We start from the raw sequence: 16314 nt of genomic DNA, 5'->3' as shown, positions 1-16314 counted from the left end.
TTCGTCAACTTACCCTTTTCTGCAGATACACCGATCGGCACGTCTGTAAAGCAGCGAATTTTACTGAGTATTATTGTGTTTGAATATATAAAAACGTGCACGAATTCACTCACTTTTCACCGTTTTTCTCCCACTGTCGTCGTCTCGGACCGCAAACGCAAAGAAATTGTCTGTCGATCATGAATGAGCTTCAATTATAATTGTCAAAACTAGAACACATGTAGACATTGAATTTTAATTTTAATTTTTTTTTTTTTTTTTTGAACGTAGCAATTGCAATTTGACGGATTCTTCGGTGGAAATATCGATAGGGTTGAATCAGAATCCTAATTGCAAAATCCAATGACAAGAAATGCTATCGGGAAGATATTTGAAAAGAAGTCCGGGGTACTTACTTTTCTTTCAAAAATCCCACGTAGAAGAAAAAGATGCTGGCAAATCCGAGGGCAAACTTGGTGAGGTACCATGGATAATCAGCCGTGCAATGAGGCATCTTGAAGAACGTTATATGTATGCTTCATGTGAAGTGGAAACTTATTTCAAAGACTGATTTAATCCGCTGCAGGTAAAAATGCACATCATATGTACAGTAGGGTGGTTCATTTTAGATTTGTTTTTTTTTAAGGCGCCACTCGAGAAAATTTGTGAACAATACTGAGAAAAAACTGTTGTAAAACCTGGAGGAGGTAGGGAAAAATATATAAAGGTCGCTACAAATTATTGTAAAATTTTTTATTTATTTTTATCTTCACACCTTACGGACTTATATATATATATATATATATATATATATATATTAGTTATTTTTTTTTGTACCGTGGTTCAATTAATCGTTTACCAATCAACAGCAAACTGCGCCTAACAATTCGACAAATTTGGATAACAGTTTTTGCTACCGAATTATTTTACGATGATTCTTTTTCAGTAGTGGCCACAAGTTTTTCGAGTGGCACCTTAAAAAAAAAAAATTACAAAATGAACCACCCTAATGTACAGTACAGGTCCATCGAAAATCAGGAAACAAATTTTATAACAAAAAAAAATGGTTACTTGTACGTTTGGTGGGGTTGTTTCGTAACTATAAGGGTGAATTTATGTCATTTGCGGTGCAGACTGCCATCGTTCGGAGTCACGGTTCCGCCTTTCCTGCAGAGTGTCAAGTTGTACATTCACTGTGTACGAATGCTTCCTTCGGTTTTTTTGTTGAACTGAAATTTCAATTGGATAAAAAAAAATTTTCCGCAGAAATATTGGGACGCAGTGTTTCGGATGTTGAGAATTTTGACGTACCGGAAACAAATTACAAATACGCGGGGACGCAGATTTTCAAATGTTACGTGGTTGCCGGACACGCTTAAGGCGGTTTTTTACCGCCAGTTCGAACATGCTTATGTACAAACATGCTCTTAATATGTGAAACATTGATATTCATTAGGATGTGGTGGCACCAATCGAACGACGAAAGTTAAGCGGCGAGGAATGAGCGTCGGGCAAAAGTGAGTGAATGAAAGAAATAAAGAGATTAAAAAAGACGTAAGCGCGCAGCTTCCCTTTAGTCACGGGGCTTTTGACGCATCGTTGTAGGGATGGTGAATGGGCTGTCAACATATTTGCCGCAACAAGTTCTCGGAGTGTCGACTGCAGCGTGCAAGCCAAGGGAGAAAAGCGGCGTGAAAAAGAGAATCGAGTGAAAACTGTCAAACCGACAGTGCGTCATTCACGCTCATTAGAAGAAATTCTCCGTCGCATTTCACGCGTGCCTCCCATCGATATATTTAAACACCCCCTAGCCTGAAGTTCTAGGGCCTATATACTGACAGTCCCCGCGGTGACTTGAGAAACAGGTCACAACTCACAGACCAAGGGGGAGAAAAGAAGTAAGAAAAAGACGAGAGAAAAAAAGGAGAAAAGAAAAGAGATCCCGTGACATATGTGACAATGTGTCGGATGATAGAATCGCTAAATGCCCGGAAAAAGTCCCATAAATTTTCATTTACCAAGGTATCTCCAATTTCGCTCCAGATGACAGCTCATGTCTTGTTTATCATGGTGTTCAATGATCCTGGAAATATCCTTGAATTTTACTTATCCTTCAAAAGTCCTGCAAACTATCCTTAAATTTTTCTTGTGCATTATACTTTCAATGTCCTTGAATAACCTGCAAATGTCTTGGAATTTATTTGCGGACTTTTTGTCACTGGAAATCATGTTTATATTATACTTATGTTAAATGAAAGAAGTGTATCACCAATCGCATAAACTATAATAACATCCGCAGATATTAGTTATACTTAGAAAATCGACGGCAAAACCGGCATATTATGACTTATACCTATTACAATTATTGGGATTGTCACTTTGGAATTCATCTGGTGAAAAAATATCAAACTAATGCAAAGAGGCTGACAGCTGACCGTTGGCCGTGTTTCATCGCGTGTGGATGGTAGAAGAGGTATATTGTTGATTATGTTTAATTAATTTATGAAACATGAGTAATTTGAAACACCGAGAATTACGATTTGTCTCAAATAAAATTAAAAACTTGAGTTATATGGTAATAAAATGGCGCCGACAACTCCGCTCTGACGTCATGAGGACATTTTCCAATACACTGAAACGTGTAAACGTGATATTTCATTGCCATTGGTATCAGTTGTGAGACATAGTTGTGGGTATAATACCGAGTACACTGTGTATAGGTATAATATTCCATGGTGGCGACCGGCCGCATGGGATCAGTCAGAGAAACATTAGGGCAGTAATAACAATCAGGGGACAACATTAGCTGGGTGGCATTTAAAATTCCATAGAGTATGTGGGCATATAGATATATAGGTGTGAGAGAGCGAGGAGGTTCAGCGAGGAAGGAAGTCCATCTAACAGTCATACGTTGGAAAAACAAGCTGAAAACTAATATTAACTGTGTGTTGGCAACACGTAGGCATAAGAGGATCTTGTTAACGAGCTCTTAAAGTCAGATCACAGAAAGAATGCCATGTGGTCGCAGCTGGTGCGGGACGTTTTGACTTTCGAGTGCCATGCGCAAGCCGCGATTCGAAGACACTACACCGAGAACGACCACCGCAGCACCTTATACCAAATTTCCAACAAGGTCTTCGGCAGCGTCTTCGCAGCTAAACGAAGAGGGACACAATGTGCGTAGGACACGCGCGGAGCCCAAAGTTTTCTTAACGACGACAGAACGCTTCGTTGTGTTAGACGTTGTATGTAATGCACAATTGTCTTACGCCATGCCGTTGGAAAATAAGATGTGTATAGTGGTTTCAAGTCCGCTCAAAACGGAGTGGAGAAGATCACTGAACTAACAATCGAACCAGCTCTCTCTGCGTGAAAGGGTACAGAAATGCTTATTATAGTCCTAGATTCTTCTCCAAGTCCACAATGACTGACTGTTATTTTCTCTTAATTCTTATTCCGCGGCAGTCATATCGCGTTGTGGTATTGCGGTACCAGGAAAGTAAGCGGAATTCACAACTTGGCTTATTCTGCCGAAGATCTGTATAATAGCATCAGACTATTATAATTTTATTACCATAGGTATAATGCTGGTTTACTGTTAGGGATGTAAAACGTTAAGAGGAAGGACCGAAAGACCTATGATTTTTTTAGAATACAATGAAAGACAGGGTCGAGAACTCAGTGGGACTCTAGAAAATACAAGTTTTCTTGTATTGAGGTTGATGGCAAATGAAATTTGGTTTCGTTGTTCGGAAGATTAATTAGTTCACCAGATACATACAAAAATTGTAATAACCGCTGTTTCTATTTGCTTAACTCTAGAACTACCGAGGTAAAATGTAACGTGAAATAGAAATTTTAAAATGAAATTGCAAAACCAGTCATTTTGACTGGCTGGTAGTTCTAGTGTTAAGGCAAACCCGCAAGCTCATGACTTATAGTGTCACTTACGTTTACTTCTGGATAAAACGAGCCTTTTCCTGTTTTTCGACTTCTCATATTGACCTATGTTGAGCTTGAATTACCGAAAAATAATGATAATTTACAATTTGGCTGCACAGATATTTGTGTAATAGCTGATAGCTACACGAGCGACTTGCAATTTATGAAATTGTGGAGAATTCAAGGAATCTCGCAGGAGACGAAAAGACGTGGAAATATGTGTGTATAATGGAGGCGTAGGTATAACTCGACATTCCAACTCGCCAGGACCGCTTGATAATTGTGATATACCCCATAACCACGAAGTGTAATCCTGGAGGGTCGATTGGCCCGATGCCCCAGGGAAGCATCCGGAAGTGGCGGAGCTTCTCTGAGATCGCAGCCAACCAGAGGTACCGATGGCTAAGAATAGTTTTTAATTTCGTAGATGGAGGCGGGGGCAACGGCAACACCACACCTCCTTCTCCTTTAAAAAAAAAATTAAAAAAATACGCAGTCTTCTCAGCCTCCGATTGAGTGGTATACATTGCAACGTCTCATCTATACGAGCAATTCCTACAAACTTGGACCAGTTGAGTCAGCCAGTAGTAAGGTTCTAGTTCTCGAGTCGACGCATCCCCCAACGAACCGAATCGGTGTTACAGTGTGAAGCTCGACATAATACAGTATCGCTGAAAAGTTGATTAAGAAAAGCTCGAATTTCTTCCGTATGAGTGAGATCTTGGCACAGTTTGACGAATGATTGTATTCGAGTTGAGTCTGCAGGTCGAAGCTCGGTGAATTGAAAAACTTGGAAGCAACTTGTGTTCAGAAGAAAGTGAAATAGGTTTCAGGTACCAGTGCAAAGAGGTACCTACGTTACCTAAAGAAGACTCGGAGGAACTATGAAGACGGATCAATCGACCGATCCATCAACGAGACAGTTGGCATCATCTTCGATCGAGCATCGTCTCCGTAGTCCAAAATGTGCGCGGTGCAGAAATCACGGGGTGATTTCCGGTTTGAAAGGTCATAAAAGATCCTGCGCATGGAAGGACTGTCGTTGTCCCTGCTGCCTTTTGGTAGTCGAACGACAACGGGTTATGGCAGCCCAAGTTGCCCTCCGTCGGCAGCAACAGGCACACGGAAACGGCTACAACAACGACCATGGACGGCTCCCCGTACCCGGGAAATTGGCAAACGAGGGACAAATCCATAATATTGGTGATCAGCAGCGTGCCGCTGCAGCTTATCAGCGAAGACTGCGCAATCTGCAGCATCATCTGCACTTCACCCAAACGCAGATCAGCGTCACTCAAAATTTGAGCTTGAACACCTTGCCTGGGAGCGGAGGACTTCAGTCCGCAGGTACGGTAACTCGACCACCATACGCGTTTGTTTACCCAACTAACAATAAGAGTTGACGTATACGTTTACTTTGTTATTTACGAGTTTACTCAAGGGAACGCGAATTTTATAAATTCAAATTGTGTACGTGCAACATGTATAGGAGGTATACGTGAATTCAGGGTGCAAATGTACACTCAACTTGCCGACCCTCGAGACAATAAAACTTTGTTTACATCACTCTGCAAACATCTTAAGCCGAGTAGATACACAACGAGCCCCAAATAACTTTACGATCGTTTACTTTGGACGATCCCCTCCTCCCCTCCTTCTTCACAGAGTCTTTACCATTCTTATTCTTGTAAATGATACAGTATCACTTCCATCACTTTTCCAAGGAACGGAATCCTGTTATTTTTGTACATCTGACATTCCTAGAGTTTCAAAGCAACGAAAGGAAATCATAAAAGGTGATACTCTTGTCCACAGCTGTTGTGCGAGCTCAACGGCGGTGCGAGCTATATATATATGTATGTATATACCTATATACCGATGTCCGGAATTTATTAAACTTTAGAGATTTTTGGTCCAGTCAACGTCATCGCTATTCATTTTCGGATTCGATCGATCTGCGGTAATCGTTCACGATTCCCTTAAGTTAGCGATTACTGTAACCAATATCTCGCTCAAATTCTTCGAAGAACCAAAGCGATGCCAAAAATTCCTCTGACCGAAATTGCGATTTTCTGTTATAGTAATGCCAGCACCCCGGATATTGGGTGCCTTATCGCCGAGTGATCGACAACGGAAAAGACGGACGTTTGCTGACGAGAGTTTAGACTTCCAATCATTGTACCCGGCGTACCAAACCGCTGCCCCTTGGTACACGTCTTCGAATGAGGCTCAAACATCCAAAACAAGACTCAGTGGTTTTATATTTGCAGCCACTAGTCCGCGGGAAAATTTAAACCCGTCCGGTAAACATGGAACGTCATACGTCGTCTCAGCACCACCGATTTTTGAAAAGAAACCGGTGATATCTTTCAGCGTTGAATCAATTATCGGAACAAAATGACCCCCCTTCGTTTTATACTCATTTTTCTGTACATATTCTCCTACGATCATCGACAACACATACTCGTAACATCATTTGCACTACTTAATAATTGAAGAAATTATACAGTACACGATTTACTAACTTTGAAAACTATCTACAACGTTTAAAAGTAGGTAAGACATTATACTCTTTCAGTAACTACGTAGTTAATATCATTTTGATAATCTAACAATATGTGTACACAATGTAACAAGCGGAGCGAGTTTTACCAAATATAATCATGCTCAAAAATTCTCATTCACGCCATTATTTCTATACCTATGCTAATATGATACAAATCGCTGCTTCAATTGGATAAGAAAAATATTTCAATGTGTAAGTATCAATGCTACCACGTCCAAGTAATATAGATATTACTTTACCAAACAGAATAAAAGATAATTCCGAATCACAAAACTGTAGTGGTCGGTACCATTCGAGGGTTTAGATTAAAAAGTAAACATAATATACGATATTTATAGCTTGACTAAAAATTGATTGTGCATAAGGTTTGGTGCATTCATGTATTTTAAAATTTTTACCGAATCCTTTAGCCTGTCCGCGCTGCAGTAAAATTATTACAGGGTAAGCCCGCCTGTATCTAGGTAATTTGTGCAACTTTGTTGAGTCGTGTCGCATCACTTGCCTATAAACAGGCGGATTTCGTCCTATCAAATTGCGCCGCATATTCTGCAACCGGACATACTTGCAGTTACGTGCGCCTGTGCGCGGTCAGTCAGTGTCCACGTGTTTGAGTTGTTACGAGTCCAAATAATGACGGACCGTAAAAAGCGGACGACGAACCACAGAGCAGAGTCTACGATAATTGAATAAACACGATACCAGATAATTCTGGAGGGGAAGTGTCCCAATGACTGTCACCCCTCACGTAGCGTCTACGTCTATCAAATTTTTATAGCGGCACATTTTGATACCAAATTAGCGATAGCTAACCTCGCTTTGAGATGGCCAGCAACAAATTCCTATATTTTGCCTACGGCAGCAACTTGCTCGCAAAACGTATTCGCATTAATAATCCAACTGCTGTACGACGGGACATCGGACGGCTCAAGGTACGCACGCTTCTTTGGTTGTATCATTTTGCAGATAAAATTCATCCCTTTTAAACTGCTCAACTATGAAAATCAGTCTTGACTGAGGCTAGTAATAGGAGGGTGAATTTTATCTGCAAGATGATTAATGGGTCCAAATAAAATATGCTAGGTACAAAATGCAAGATAGATATATCAGCTTTAAATATAATTCGCATTCTCAACATGCACTTTGAATTTTTTTGCTGGTTGATGTTTCAAAATGAGGCTTTTATTACCGCTTCTTGAAACTGAAAAAATTTCATAACAAGCTTGCAAATTCAATCCAAAATGCAGAATAATAGCTATCAGGTTTCAGTAATTTCAGAGTTGTAAAATCAAATCGAAAGAGTTGATTGCATAAACGAGATTAAATTATTCGACCAACTGAGTTAAATTTTGAAGCAATGGTGTTATAGACATCAAAATTTAAATATAAAAGTTACAAAAATTGCTCTGAGGCAAGATTCAGTTGTTGTGGTAGATACTTTAGCGTTGTTACTAATATACACAAAGAGAAACAGAGTCAAAAAAAATATCTCAACATGCCTTTGCGTATCTAGGATTTCAGACTAGACTTTGCAACATATTCAAAACGATGGCATGGAGCATCAGCAACGATAGTGCCTACCGAAAACGAGTATGTGTGGGGTGCTATCTGGGAAATAGATAATTCCGACATAGCTAGTTTGGATCAGCAGGAAGGTGTGGAGGACAAATTGTATTTTTCAAAAATTGTGGATATTGAAACACCGAATGGTTCGTTTCTGAAGTGCAAAGTCTACCAGCAATGCAACAACCCACAGGAGCACCTCACCGGCAATCTTTTACCACAGGATAGAAGACCTTCTGCTGCTTACAGGTATTATTCTGCTTATCAACTAGTTTGTAGCTCCTGGCAAGACATTTGAATATAATGTTTTTCCCCCTCAAGGGACACAATTTTGAAGGGAGCTCGGGAAAGTGGCATACCAAGTGACTACATCAAATTTCTGGAAACTTTCCCGCACAATGGTTATCTTGGAGAACCTGAAATTGGGTAATTCATTGCGTCGAATTATTTCTCCTTTGCATAAGCTTCAGTATCGTTGTTAAATTCATTTGCCTCCTACTTCGATTTAACAAAATATGGCAGAGTAAATCTTGTTTGCTCTCTGATATATTTATACTGGCAGAGTTCAGAGTTCTATTTGGATTACAAATAGACTTTAGTTGCGCTGTTGAGTATTACTCAATGGTAGTATATAAAAAACTTTTACATTTTGTGAAATACTACAACTCAAGACTGCTCAATTAAGAAGTTTGACACAACTTCAGACGAATTCTCAAGAATTCTTGTTCGTTACTTGAATAGTTGTCTGCAAATATCTGGAAGTACGTTACCTGTAAGGTCAACACCTAACTCATTCACACTTCCGTTTCTTGCATCTCTAATTCTTTTGTTGGTTTTTCGGTACTGATTTCAATGGATGCATCAAAGCCTTGCGCTGCGTGAAATGTAGCACCGACAACTTTCCAATTCTTCAGGAATGCCTGGAACTTTGGACTTTCTATTGTATACCGCACCGCGTCGTCGGAAGTCATATTTTCCAACACATATCGAGGCACTTCCAATGACATAACTTCTACATTGTTTACCTGCGAGTAGACATGGAGTTATTTCAATTCGTTATACCTACATATGCATACTGAAATGACATTGTTCCCTTTTTTTCTGTTCTAAATATAATGATTTCAAAGTGGGGATCAGTAAGCAGAGCTATTTTGGTTAAAGAATTTTTTTTGCATTTAATTTGATTATTCCTTTTCCTAATATTTAAACTTAAAATAATTACAAAAGAATATAGCAATTAATCACGGACTATATTTTCACTCAAGTCAAACCAGTACTGTTGAATTGTGTTCCCCAAAGTTATTCAAAAACAAATACAAATAACAGAAGAAGAATCCCTGCGTTAAAATGGAGTATCATATCACAGCTTACCACAACATTTAGATTCAATTTGTACTCCATGTCAATTTCTGGCCAATTTTGTTGCAACACTCCTTTATCCCATTGTATCTCTTGCTCACGAATATTTTTATTACTTGTGAGATGAGGCGCTGAACAGAACCCAGCCCACAACTCTGAAGCAAAGTGCGGAGCAAATGGAGCGAGCATTATTACTTGTGCTGCTAAGGTTCTCTCATATTCACAGCCTTGCGCTATAACATCTGGAGCAGATCTGCGTATGCTGATGCAATCAAGAAATAAATTATTATTTTATCCAGGCAGAATTCTCACTTTCAAAAATATTGAATAACCTTTTCTTAGTATGTGCCAAAATTCGTATCCTACCTATTCGTAAGTCCTTGCATTTTTGATATGGCGACACTTAATTGACGAGTACACATTATGTTTTTAGTAACCCCTTTTATATAATAATTTCTAGCGTCGAACAAAATGTTCTCTTGTTCTACAAATTTATCTTCATTGGGTATTGTATCCAATTGTTCAGGAGTCAACGCTTTCCGTCCTTGTATAAAGTTTCTTATCGTCAGCCACAATCGATGCTGCCACTTGATGATACCCGGGAATGCTATCAACATTGTAGAAAGTCACTAAATTTGACCGAAACTATTTCAGGAATTGATCAGATTATGAAACAGAAATATCTAATATTCACTTACTGAGTGTTGACCAATTTCGAGGCGATGTTGGAGCCACCTCTGCTAAGATAATTAATCGGGTCATATCTGTTCCATGTTCATTAAATATGTCTGCAGGATCGACGCCATTGTATTTAGATTTGGACATCTTTTCCCAGGCAGCAACCACAGGACTTCCTGATTCTTTGTGCACAAATTTGTTCTTCCCCTTCTTCTCAACTTCATCTGCTTTTAGGTACTTTCCGGTACTTTGTACACGATATGTTTGACCATTTACCATTCCTTGGACTAGCAGCTGTTGAAAAGGTTCTCGTGTCGGTACTAAGCCTTGGGAGTGTAGAAAGTGACTGATGAACCTCGCGTAATATAGATGCAGAACAGCTGTAAAATTTTAAACATCAACTTTTTAACAATACCATTCAATCTTTTAAACTAAGTAATATAAGAAAACTTGTAAAATTTTCATGTAACAATCATTAAGAAAAGGGAAGTTAACTTTATACTTTTGCAGTCTTCAATATTTTAAAATGTCTATTGAGAACAGAGCTGCCTTCTAGAAGTTACAACGTATTCCGCGCTGTCCTTCGGTAAAGTTTTGATTTTGTTTATTGTTCTTATTTCATTAATCGACTGAGACAAGAGCATGAAATATCGACTCTTTTTTATCATGAACAATTTTGAGGTACGTAAATCGCATACTCCCTTAGAATAAATAATGTATGTACCATGTTCTTTTCCACCGATGTATAAATCAACAGGTAACATTTCCTTAGCCGTTTCCTTGGAAAACATGTCGGTATTGTTCTTAGAATCTATGTATCTCATGAAATACCAAGAGCTGTCCATAAATGTATCCATAGTGTCAGTTTCTCTAGTTGCCTTTCCACCACATTTTGGACACTTTGTTTCCAGCCATTCGGTAGCTTGTAGCAGAGGGGATTTTCCTGATTTTGTAGTGATATTTAACTTTGGCAAAACCACTGGAAGCCGATCCCTGGAAACCGGTTGAACTTTGCAGTGCTCACAATGGACAATTGGAATTGGTGTTCCCCAATAACGTTGACGAGATATTAACCAATCTCTCAACTTTGAACTCACAGGATATCTACCGATATTTAAATCTGTTGCTTTCTTCAATATCTCTGCTCGCTTTTCCTCAATCTGACTAGATGATAGCTTGTGTTTCAACTCAAAGTCTATCCCAAAAGTCTTACATAATTCTGCATCAGTATCTGACGAGGTCGGAATGCCAATGTGGCTGTCGGTAAACAAATCATACTCTATAGCATCTGTGACATAAATCGGTAGCATTTTATTGTTGAAAGGATTGACTGCGCGTGTATTCAATAACTTGAATACATCATTTGGATCTTTGGACCCCTCGATTTTATCCAGAAAACTGCCTGATGACACAGCGACAAACTTCGCATCTTCGATCGATTCCAGCTTGTCCGTCCAAAGAGTGATTGTTTTAGGATAACTCGGATCATCAGAAACTAAACGACAGTCTATGGAAAGGCCATTGCATTCCCCTATCCAGTGTTTTTGCAAATTTATCACATCTCGCCATCCTTTCAACTCAGGATCGTTCAGACCATCCAGCAACGGCCTAGTGTAGACACAAAAGTTTAACAAAAGAAATTTAATTTTAACCATACAAAGGCAATGTGCTGGAATATAGGCTCACTTGGCAAAGGCAGTTGTCCTGATAAACCACTGGTTGAGAATTTTCTTCTCAACTTTGGCACCTGATCTCCAAGAACAGCCATTATCATCGACTTGTTCATCTGCAAGCACAGTTTGATCCACAGGATCCCAATTTACCAATGCCTCCTTACGATAAACTAAACCGTTTTCAAACAATTTTATGAATAATTCCTGAGTCCATCTATAGTAATCTGGATTAGACGTTGCTAGTTCACATTCCCAATCAAACGAACATCCCAGTCGGTCCATTTGAACTCTCATCTTCTTAATGTTGTCTTCGGTCCACGCAGCAGGATCCAAACCACGTTCCATAGCTGCATTTTCAGCAGGCAAGCCAAACGCATCCCAACCCATTGGATGCAGCACGTTTTTACCTAAAACCTATCTTTAATTACAAAGTTACTTCAAATATGTGAAGAATTAGCATGTTAAAACAAGAGGAGGCGGTGAATGTTCTCTACTTTCACACTTGTAAGTTTTTAAACAAAAGTTGCTTGCCTCTCATTCTATAGAATCGAGCTATCGTGTCACTGATGGAATATACTCGGACATGGCCCATGTGTAGCTGGCCTGACGGATAAGGAAACATTGATAGAACATAGAATTTTTCTTTAGAGTGGTCATGTGCATTGAAGAGATCGTCTCTCAGTTTATGCTTCCAATGTTGTTCAATTTTATGTTTTATCTCGGGATTGACGTCATGCTCCTGGAAAATCATTGATGACGTTAGGTTTCCTTACATAAATAGGAATACGCGGAAAACATGTATGAAGTACGAGATATTTCCTATGCATCAATTTTGCTGTGGAACTGACTGAACATTTTCGAAACACATCCGATTCGTTTGGTAAAAGAAAGCCGTATACCCATAGATTCAGTCCAGTTGACATATGTCTCGTTGAAATATGCTGGATAAATTTGTTGGCGAGTAATCTGGTAATCATTTTCGACGAGTACAAGCCCTTGTAATGCATTTCGTGTGTGTATCGCTTTGCTCGATTCGAAGAAATTCAAAACGTAGAAGCGACGGGGAATGCATATATTACTTTAACCTCAAAGTTTTTGTTGTACACTTCGAACACCGCTTTGAGCATGCTTTGAGCACGACTCCGACCTTGCCATTGGTTCAAACAAAAGTGAAGTTCTAGTAGTGTGTAAAATCAAGTTTCCGCCAATTCGCTGTGAAGTTTCCTGAAATATTTACACTACTAATAAACTTGATAACCAGGAATTATTGGAGCACAAAACTATAATATATCAAATATTTTGATTTCTATACCGTACACAGATCTCATTTTGACTTTGAATTCTTTTCGAACATCGTTACTTCCGTCTTTCCGAGTTTGCTCCTTTTCCGGTGTGCTGCCTTAAACAAGGTGGTAAGGCTATTTTCTTGACGTAAAATCAATCTATATCCTCGCGATCACACCGTTTTTCAGATATTACGGTGCAGTGAAAATTCTCGACTGAATTCACGTGTATGATACGCTCTACATATTTATCCTGATAATAAGAAAAAGTTTTAAACTTTGTAATACGCAAGATTCGATTCGACGACCAAGATTGTCGAGTTGAATATTTCAGTCTTTCTTATTTGACTTGAATGCTACTATCACAGCATGGTTGCTCAGACCCCGGACTTGATCTAATATACAAATAACTCTATTACTTATGTTACTCCTTATACCTGATCTTGAGTGACAGACGTGACGGAAAACATAACCTATCCTAACCTAACCTATAATCCCGCTGTATACACTGTGTACAATAACTTTGAATTATACACTCGTTTCCGATCGTTCTAAGCAAATCTGGTCACGCGATTATAAATTAATGATATTGTTTCATTGCTGATTTCATGTCTATTGTCCTTAACTTCTTTAACAAAAGTTTTGTTGTGCAGTAGTGCCAAGATGGGTAAGCGCAATAATATGATCCCGAATGGGCACTTCCATAAAGATTGGCAACGATTTGTGAAGACCTGGTTTAACCAGCCTGCCCGCAAATACCGCAGGAAACAAAATCGCATCAAGAAAGCACGTGCAGTAGCTCCCAGGTAATATTATTAGACATTTCATTCAGAGGATAAGTCTTACCTGTCGTTTCAAGATAATATTTCAATACCACAGTGGTGAACACTCCTGTCTTTTGGCTTTTGCCCCCTTGTACATGATGTGCAAAACATTGCTGTGCTATGGTCATATTTTGTCCTTAATTCACAGACCTGCTTCATTGTTGAGGCCAATTGTCCATTGCCCAACCTTCCGTTACCATGCTAAGGTCAGAGCAGGCAAAGGATTTACTTTAGAAGAGTTGAAAAGTGCTGGACTTAACAAGAAGTTTGCGAGGACTATTGGTATCGCCGTTGACCATCGCAGACGAAACAAGTCTGTCGAGTCTCTGCAGACGAATGCACAACGGCTCAAAGAATACAGAGCCAAGTTGATTCTCTTCCCGATCAATGAGAAGAAGGTATGCATCTAATTTTGTGTTTCGAAAATTAGATAATTCTTATTGCCGTTCTATGCAAAATGTCATTGATGTCAATCCTTATTTTTTTTTGCTGAATATACCTGCTGTTTCTATCCATAATGTGTAACACATCGATATGAATGTTCACAGATCAAGAAGGGAGAAGCAACGGAGGAGGAGCGTAAGGTTGCATCTCAAATAAAGGGCGAAGTGATGCCAGTCAGACATCAAGCACCTGCTAAGGCTAAGGCACGCATAGTTACGGACGAAGAGAAGAAATTCTCTGCCTATATTACTCTGCGTAAAGCTAGAGCCGACGCTCGTCTTGTTGGTATACGTGCAAAACGTGTTAAAGATGCTGCTGAAAACCCTGACGACGTTACCAAGGCCCCCAAAGAGAAGAAAGCCAAGAAGTAATCTAGGTGTGCTTTTTTCTTTTCTAAAAATAAAGTAAACTGATAAAAATCAAGAGTGTTTTGCTCAATTATTTCATGCGACCTTCCATAATCCAGGCAAGAAATGGCCAACCAAATTATTTTTAAATTAAGACGTGACTCGTGGTTTTTATATTTTCCTTTAATTTTCAAAAAATACTACCCTGAATGAATAAAATATTCCAAATTTGTTGTACATTATTTTCATCTATTTGATGTGAGTGAGATTGTTCTTACAATAGGGCGCGACTTGGCTGGAGCTGGAGACTATTGTTGTCATTAATTAGAGTATGAGAAACCGATTGTCACTTGTTTGCCAAACACTTCCTCACCTTCTGATATTAATGCAATTATGAAGATACATTTTCAACATACCACATGAATATTTCTTCCAATAAAACCTTATGAAGACTAAATTTCAAACGGCTGTCGAATTAATTGGTTGGCCATCTATACCACGCGATTACCGGATTGTATTTAATCTTTCGTTACGCGTACTATGAGCACGAGGCTGCCCTTTAGACAAAAATCGCAATATACGTGATTATATGGATAATTGTGACTTCATACTTTACCAATTCTCTCTTCGCAATGCTCACTATCTTCAGATATACTCATAATTAATAAGTATTTATTTAATGTATAAGAAAAGTAGATTCATTTTCAACAAGATCGTGAAAAAGCGGCACAGTGCTCATTATGTAAGTTGAATCATCGATTCAATTTTTCGTACCTCTTTGCCAAGCTTCACTCAAAACCTCTCTGCTGACAGTAAAGATGACCGATACATGCAGTGTGTATACGTAGTCTGAGATTTAGAGGTAATTATGTTCGATATATTTATTTTCAAAATAAACAATTAAGCTGTATAATAGAAACATTTCATTACTGTCTTGTGACGCGGCAACGTCGTGTTTCATTTAACATGGGCGGCACAGTGCTTGTCGTGCGATGAAATTCGTTGGGCAACAAAGCGTGAGTAACGAAAGGTTAATCACCAAAACTTTACTTGCGACACAGAATTTCAATGTCTGTAAGTGTGTTTACATTTTGGAAACTTACGCTTCTGATGCGAAGCCCATAAGACAGTCAATGACCGTCTAATAATTGAAATGCGGATATGCATTATCAATATTAATATTAATCACGAGGCCTTTTCATTGTTGAAGATATAAATTTGAAAAACTGGTAAATTCGAAAAATTAACGACGGAGCCAGGAATCGAACCTGGTATCTAGCGATGCTTTACCGGAGCCTTACTCCACTAGACCACCTAGCCGCCCTGACTCTGATGTCGTTAATTCCTCTCATCACCAGTAAGTTCAAATTTGTTTTCTTGTGCTGTAGTATGTGTGAATATAAAGTGTTCTTCCTCTTCGAGCACAACTGTAAGAATGTCTGTAAGTGTGTTTACATTTTGGAAACTTACGCTTCTGATGCGAAGCCCGTAAGACAGTCAATGACCGTCTAATAATTCACACATACTACAGCATAAGAAAACAAATTTGAACTTACTGGTGATGAGAGGAATTAACGACATCAGAGTCAGGGCGGCTAGGTGGTCTAGTGGAGTAAGGCTCCGGTAAAGCATCGCTAGATACCAGGTTCGATTCCTGGC

At 39.0% G+C, this 16314-nt stretch overlaps 4 protein-coding genes across 10 annotated transcripts; 3 read left to right on the top strand and 1 right to left on the bottom strand.

Moving 5' to 3' along the window:
- Positions 1-4430: 4430 nt before the first annotated feature.
- On the top strand, positions 4431-6595 carry LOC107217192 (doublesex- and mab-3-related transcription factor 2). Its single transcript, XM_015654599.2, has 2 exons — positions 4431-5268; positions 6003-6595. Exons 1-2 carry the CDS (start codon positions 4806-4808, stop codon positions 6320-6322), a joined length of 783 nt encoding a protein of 260 aa, XP_015510085.2. The 5' UTR covers positions 4431-4805; the 3' UTR covers positions 6323-6595.
- A 483-nt stretch (positions 6596-7078) lies between these two features.
- On the top strand, positions 7079-9210 carry LOC107217208 (gamma-glutamylcyclotransferase). Its single transcript, XM_015654621.2, has 4 exons — positions 7079-7416; positions 7998-8296; positions 8369-8473; positions 8915-9210. Exons 1-4 carry the CDS (start codon positions 7309-7311, stop codon positions 8934-8936), a joined length of 534 nt encoding a protein of 177 aa, XP_015510107.2. The 5' UTR covers positions 7079-7308; the 3' UTR covers positions 8937-9210.
- Positions 8175-12907, bottom strand: LOC107217209 (probable leucine--tRNA ligase, mitochondrial). 3 transcript variants are annotated; one of them, XM_015654622.2, is made up of 9 exons: positions 12657-12907; positions 12289-12496; positions 11771-12164; positions 10809-11692; positions 10105-10464; positions 9773-10013; positions 9419-9668; positions 8818-9072; positions 8175-8463 (listed from the first exon to the last, which is right to left on the bottom strand). In XM_015654622.2, exons 1-8 carry the CDS (start codon positions 12762-12764, stop codon positions 8842-8844), a joined length of 2676 nt encoding a protein of 891 aa, XP_015510108.2. In that variant the 5' UTR covers positions 12765-12907; the 3' UTR covers positions 8175-8463; positions 8818-8841. The 3 variants fall into 3 exon arrangements, with proteins under 3 accessions (XP_015510108.2, XP_046597389.1, XP_046597386.1); XM_046741433.1 differs by lacking the exon at positions 12657-12907 and having other exon boundaries at positions 11771-12171; positions 12289-12407; XM_046741430.1 differs by lacking the exon at positions 12657-12907 and having other exon boundaries at positions 11771-12175; positions 12289-12388.
- A 123-nt stretch (positions 12908-13030) lies between these two features.
- Positions 13031-14731, top strand: LOC107217188 (60S ribosomal protein L13). 5 transcript variants are annotated; one of them, XM_015654594.2, is made up of 4 exons: positions 13031-13166; positions 13694-13846; positions 14013-14262; positions 14413-14731. In XM_015654594.2, exons 2-4 carry the CDS (start codon positions 13704-13706, stop codon positions 14677-14679), a joined length of 660 nt encoding a protein of 219 aa, XP_015510080.2. In that variant the 5' UTR covers positions 13031-13166; positions 13694-13703; the 3' UTR covers positions 14680-14731. The 5 variants fall into 5 exon arrangements, with proteins under 5 accessions (XP_015510080.2, XP_015510079.2, XP_046597479.1 ...); XM_015654593.2 differs by having other exon boundaries at positions 13042-13169; XM_046741523.1 differs by having other exon boundaries at positions 13084-13166; positions 13697-13846.
- Positions 14732-16314: the final 1583 nt, after the last annotated feature.

This window comes from Neodiprion lecontei, chromosome 1 (genome assembly GCF_021901455.1).
Source record: "Neodiprion lecontei isolate iyNeoLeco1 chromosome 1, iyNeoLeco1.1, whole genome shotgun sequence".
In the NCBI taxonomy this organism is placed as follows: domain Eukaryota; kingdom Metazoa; phylum Arthropoda; class Insecta; order Hymenoptera; family Diprionidae; genus Neodiprion; species Neodiprion lecontei.
The sequence above is the reverse complement of the archived record's forward strand: the minus strand, read 5'-3'. Positions and strand labels throughout refer to the sequence as shown.